The sequence below is a fragment of the Protobothrops mucrosquamatus genome, unplaced genomic scaffold (genome assembly GCF_001527695.2).
Source record: "Protobothrops mucrosquamatus isolate PMUCROS unplaced genomic scaffold, P.Mucros_1.0 scaffold6240, whole genome shotgun sequence".
NCBI classification, from domain to species: domain Eukaryota; kingdom Metazoa; phylum Chordata; class Lepidosauria; order Squamata; family Viperidae; genus Protobothrops; species Protobothrops mucrosquamatus.
In genome coordinates, this window is record NW_015392071.1 from 3,999 (window position 1) to 9,967 (window position 5,969).

At 34.2% G+C, this 5,969-nt stretch overlaps 1 protein-coding gene across 1 annotated transcript in view; it reads right to left on the bottom strand.

The window, feature by feature from the left end:
- Positions 1 to 287: 287 nt before the first annotated feature.
- CUNH5orf34 (chromosome unknown C5orf34 homolog) overlaps positions 288 to 5,969 on the bottom strand; it is a 15,201-nt gene continuing 9,519 nt past the window's right edge. Inside the window, exons 5-12 of the mRNA XM_015829487.1 lie at positions 5,104 to 5,224; positions 4,098 to 4,189; positions 3,231 to 3,300; positions 2,971 to 3,141; positions 1,916 to 2,010; positions 1,293 to 1,385; positions 908 to 948; positions 288 to 591 (exon numbers count right to left, since the gene is read on the bottom strand). Of these exons, the coding sequence (XP_015684973.1) occupies positions 347 to 591; positions 908 to 948; positions 1,293 to 1,385; positions 1,916 to 2,010; positions 2,971 to 3,141; positions 3,231 to 3,300; positions 4,098 to 4,189; positions 5,104 to 5,224 (928 nt within the window). The 3' untranslated portion in view covers positions 288 to 346. The remainder of the gene's footprint in view (positions 592 to 907; positions 949 to 1,292; positions 1,386 to 1,915; positions 2,011 to 2,970; positions 3,142 to 3,230; positions 3,301 to 4,097; positions 4,190 to 5,103; positions 5,225 to 5,969) is intronic.

Below are 5,969 nucleotides of genomic sequence, written 5' to 3' on the forward strand. Positions count from 1 at the left end.
CAATAGCAAAGACATGGGGAGAAAAAACCCACAACAGAACATAACTGCAATTTACTCATCAAACAATAAAATATTATGCCACTTTGATTAGAACATATTGACTTTGTTAGGCCTTTTTGTGGACTTTGAAGAATATTGGAAAAACTATAAAAAAACAAATCAATAGTGCAAAATGTCCATGCGTGGTAAATTTTATTTGAATATGAGAATCTCAGTGAAGCCACATTTCACATTTCTTTGTAATCTAAATATTTAGTCTTTTAAAAATAAATTATGTTTTGTCATAATTTATATAAATCTTATATAATCATCTGTGCAGTTAGTGACCTTTGTTTTTCCAGTCAAATTAAAGATGGACAGCTTTCCTTGAAATATTTTTGACTCCAACAGTACACTTTGTGGAAGAAGCCAGAAGAGAGTCAATATCATTTATAACTTTCGAAGTTTTTTCCAGAGACTCAGTTATGTTCTTGATAGAGACATCCTCTGCCAAAAAGACTTCTTCTGATACACTTTCTGTATCTAGGTTAGATGACAGATTTCTTCCCACAGCTGAAATCCTACCTGGAATATTGCTGTTCTCGACTAAAACTATAGTATGTAGTTAAGGAGAAACATGATACTAAAACACAACTAACAGGCATATCACAATTTAGAATTTTCTTTGGAGTATTTCATTAAATAAGAATGCAAAACCATAGCTAATGATAACTACAGTATGATATAACAAACATTGTCACAAGGAAGTCCGTAGCATGTGAATGTTATTGTTCCCAGCTATTTTATTGATGCTTTGACTGGAAAACTGAATTAGAATTCCCAATAGGGCAATTATTTGATGTCTCAAACCAAGAATTACCTATTTTAAGAAGTATTGTGGGCATTAAAAAGATGTAAAAATGGATACAATTGAATCGTCTTATTTTTTCGAGCTCAGCAGCAACTGACCTATGGGGAAAAAGAAAAACCTAATTAAAATGAACATTTATTTTCTTAGTTGATATAACATTAGCAAAATCTGGTAGAATAGAATGGCCCTCTAAAACTGAACTTTAACAATTCACTTTGTTTCATTACTTCCATTTAACATACTTCTACAAAAAAAAAAAGGATTTGCTGGAAAGTGAATGCACATTTTACTACTAATTTGCAGAAGAAACTATACTTTTAATTAAAAAAGGAAAAAGACCCTCGGAATATCAAGGCCGAGATAATAAGTCTAATGGATGGATTTTACAAAGCATCACTGCAAATTTGAGATTATTCTGAGTTATTTTAGTTAAGAAGAATACCAGCTTTGTTCTTCAATGGATTCTTTTGTATTGGTACACGACCCTCTATCCTTGTTCAGGGTTTTGCACCATTCCACCACTGTTGTGATATATCTGCATTAAAGAAAAAAGTTTTGTTACATCTGGTGTAAATGAGAAACAGCTTTTAAGGACTTGTGGCAAATGTGGAGCATCTTATGAATACCAATCAAATTAGTAAAAAGTAGTAAAAACTAAAGAGCAGAACAAAAATGCAGGAGAGTCAGTAACTTTTATGGGCTTATCAGCAAAATGGATAAGGGCTACATGAAAGTGATGGTGACATAAGGGATAGGAGGGACTTGTGTGTTTGATCTTAGAAACCATTTAGGCAGCAGTACAAGGAATATAATTTTCTGTGATTATCTGCTAATATAAGGGTTTCATAAATTTTAATGTGTCATAAGACAAAGAATTCTGGAGAAAAAAAAATGTAATTCTTGAAAAACTATTCCAGCCATCTATCAACAACTATACATTATGTTAACATCTGCCATATTTTAAAAAAGGGCTTTATTGCTAAAGTAATTTGTAAAATAACTTCCACCACCTTGGTTTTAGAGAGGCTGAACTGGATCAAGTCTCCTAAAATTCCCCAGAAGTACCTCTCATAGGGCCCAGGATGATCAATCTGGAAAAGCTGTTGTGCTCCTTCAGGACAAGTCAGTTTACACCAACCTGTGTTGTTCTCTTGAGGATTCTTGAACAAAGGAACAAAAAATAAAATAGGAAGAATGTCTACTATCCCTGTCCACTGTAATTTTTTCTAGGTCATGTTGATTTCCTAGTCTGTTTCTAAATGGGGGACCAGCTTCCTGGATCTTCTGCAAGATCTGCAAAATTCCCTTCTAGTTTAAATAAGGCACAGTTGTACTCCCTGTGCAGCAAATCCCTTCTTTGACTGCTATCTGCTGGTGAGCTAAATGAAGAATTGGTTCATTCCTTTAAAAGAACCATCCTCGACTAGTTGCAGAAGGGATTCTGCCATACTTATGATTGTGTTACTTTTCAAGACTTGGAAAAGACCCTTATTAGAGTAGGGGAGCTTTTCCTTCCATTCTATATGTTCTGTCTGTTAATGGCAATGAGATGGACCCTGCCCCCCCCCCCCCCGATGCCACAGGACCAGAAGTAAGTCTTCAAAATACATAGCGAAGAACATTCATGGAAGACTTAAAGACTCGAAATATCACACGGAAAGACGGTGAACTACTCAACCTGAAAATGTTGGAGATCCCTTGCTGCCCAATATGCTACATAGCATGGGAGGGTACAATGCCAACTCTGTTAAAACTATTTCTTTTGTATTTACAATGCTCCTGCAGCATGTATGTGTGTATAAATAGAATATAAAATAAAAAAGTCTATCCTGGGCAGTGTTGAACCCTGGGTAGACATTGGATATTTTCATGTCCCCCCCAACCCCCCCCCCAAAGTTGAAGTCCATACATCTTAAAGTTGCCAAGATTGAGAAACACTGTTTCAGATGGTGATATGTTAAATAGCCAATCTTAAAATTCCCAAGTTTGATAAACATTGTTTAAAAGATGGGAACTCTGCACTTGGGGACTTATTCTGATCTGATCCAATTTGTCCAATGATCCTTCTTAATAGTTCTTTAAATATGAAATAAATATAATTTACTTTATCTATTGCTCACCTGTGATCTTCCAGAGTGAAAACTGAAATCCCACTCCATATTCAGGACTGTCCCATCACAAAATACAGCATATACTTTCTTATCTGAATATGCAAAGAATCTTCCTACACTAGAAACAAATGTTTCAGCCACAGGGAGTGGTAACACTTCTCTTCCACCTGTTTCAGAAGACTATTAAAAAACAAATGAAATCAAATAAGATACATTTTAGTTGTACCACTTATCTTATGCTAATAATTGATTGTCATATTCATACCTACCAACTTCCAGCAGCAAACATTATAATTATGTGTTAAGGAAAGCATGTTTTCAAGATCATGTTGAAGAACTCTAATTAGAAAAATAAAAGAGAGACTCAAATTTCACTTTAAGTTGCAAGCCTTTAAAACATTTAAAGGTATTACTGTTCATTGCTGTTAGTTATTGCATATTAACTTGATCTTAATGTTTTGAAGTTCTAAATTAATACAGGATATTTTACATGTTAGCTCACTAATTAATGATTAGTGAGTAATGATTACTTTGAAAAAAATATTTATTGTTACAATGCTTTTAATTCTCTGCCTTATTTATTCTTTGCTTTTTGTTTTTTCTGTTTTTCTCCTTGACTGTATTGTTAAATAGATATTTAACAATACAGTCAAGGAGAAAAACAGAAAAGATAAGATAAAAACATTTGGGGAAAAATTATAACGACCAATTTATGGCCAGCACCTTATGCTAGAATGAGCAGTAGGGAGACAAATCTATTGTACAACTGTTTGATGATTTGTAGTAAAGCTTGCAAACTTTTAAAATTCCCAGCTATTCTTCAGAATCAAAATAGATTTGTTTTATATGACATCCATACATAGGTAGTCCTCGGCTTACAACCATTCGTTTAATGACCAACACTGAAAAAAGTGATTTATGATCAGTCCTTGCACTGATAATTGTCATAGCATCCCCAGAATTAATCCAGATTCATGGATTTTCGTAGTTTGAACAGTTTTCATTAACTGGTGTCCTTTCGTCAATGTTACTGAAAAAAGTGTCTAAATATTATTCCAAATTACCTAGAAAACTGAGCTCAAGTGGCATAATCTAAATAAATGAACAAATACTGAAAAGTAAGCAAAGTACCTCACCTTACTGACTGTGTTATAATTGTCCATACAGAGTAGAGACTCCCGGGGACATCAGGTGGTAGGCCGCTTACAGAGTACATGGTTTCTTCTCTCTAAAAGATGAATGTAAAAGAAAAATAAGTATTTACAAAAGCGCTAAACAACAAAGCAAGTACAACAGATCATTAAACTACTGGACTCCAAGTCAACAGTTGTTCATTATACAGTTTAAAGCAATTTGTTCCTTTGGTGTTACATTGCTTTAATCTCTTGTTTTTTGTGACATATGCCACGGATAATTGTAGGTGTGATGCTTTCTGATGGCAGCTCTGTCAAAAAAACTAAAAGTGCAAGATTGCCTAAGACTATTGATAGGTGTAGGGATTTCAAGATGATCATAAAGCACCTCAGTTCTTACAGTAAATCCAGAAATTAATGTGGAAGTAGGATTATCTGCTCCAAAAAGAAAAAAGTGGTAAGCACTGATGGTAGGGAATATTCTAGGAAGATGGATAATATAAGAAGAAACCATGCTACCAGTTTGCTTTTTTTGGAAAAGGTTGATTCTGAAAAAAGAATTTTCTTAAGGTAGAGTTAATTATGTTAGAAGCAGTCAGGAGAACTTGCTCTTTGTTATCTTCTGTTTCATGAAAGGAAAACCAAACATCTAAACCACGGTTGCAGGTCTAGAAATCAAAAATCTCACATCTGATGGATATAATTGTAAGAACCTTAGATACAAAGAATTGGATATACAGTATATGAATAAATAAGTAAAAAAATCACTAGATGCACCAACAGTCTGTGCATTCTCTTTGTCATCTGCAAAGGGGAAAGAAAACTGTACTGTGTGCCCACATACACACACAGTACCTCTCCCTCCCTCCTTTCTCTCACTATTTTGTTAGCATGTATTCATGGTTCTTAATCTATCACGATCCTCATTTTAAATGTGTTAGTTTTACAATATTCCTGAAAAACAGTTATCATAAAATATTCAAGAAAAGACTTATTTACTGTTATGTACCTGTTTCGTTTGTTGATTAATACAATAACGAGTGAAGTATTTTCCCAAAAAGAAACCTTCTGATTTAAAGACTGATCCATCACCAGGATAAATTTCTATGCTTCTAAGTCCAAGAGAAAACCTAATAGAAAGTATGGGATATTAGCTCCACTATGTTTTTATTATCCCAATAGGCTATCTAAATTAATTGTAGACAAATCCAGCTCTGATTCTGGAAGAAGGCTAACAGAACCCCGTGGGATTTTAAAAACACTCACTGTCTATTTATCCATGAAAGAATTACAATCTGTAATTAAATGCTGAAATTAAAGAGATACTAAAAGGTTATACAAATTTTCCCATTCTCCTGAACAATTAATAAACCAAAGTATTACAAAAAAACCAGGGTTAAGGAATAGGAAAAACCTACTCTTAGAAACACGAAGCTGAAGACACCAGCCTGAAGATGATGAATGTGACTTCGTCGAAACGTCGCCAAGGTACTTTTAATTCTACGCGGGAGAAAACCCGAATAACTAAAGACCTACATACAAATACCCGCGAAAACCTCAGAAAACAAATATATATATATATATATATATATATATATATATATATATATATATATATATATATATATATCCAAGACTCCACATACAAACCCCTAAACACAGATCCCACCACCTACCTGGAAAAAAACACTAGATCCAAAATAAAAGCCTCCCCCATCAGTGAAGAGATTCAGCAAAGAATCATTCCCAGAGAGAAATCATCCAGATGCCCTAAGCTCTATGGTCTCCCCAAGATACACAAAGAAGGAACCCCACTTAGACCCATAGTCAGCTCCATAGGCTCACCTCTACAAAACCTAGCCAAATTTCTCGCCA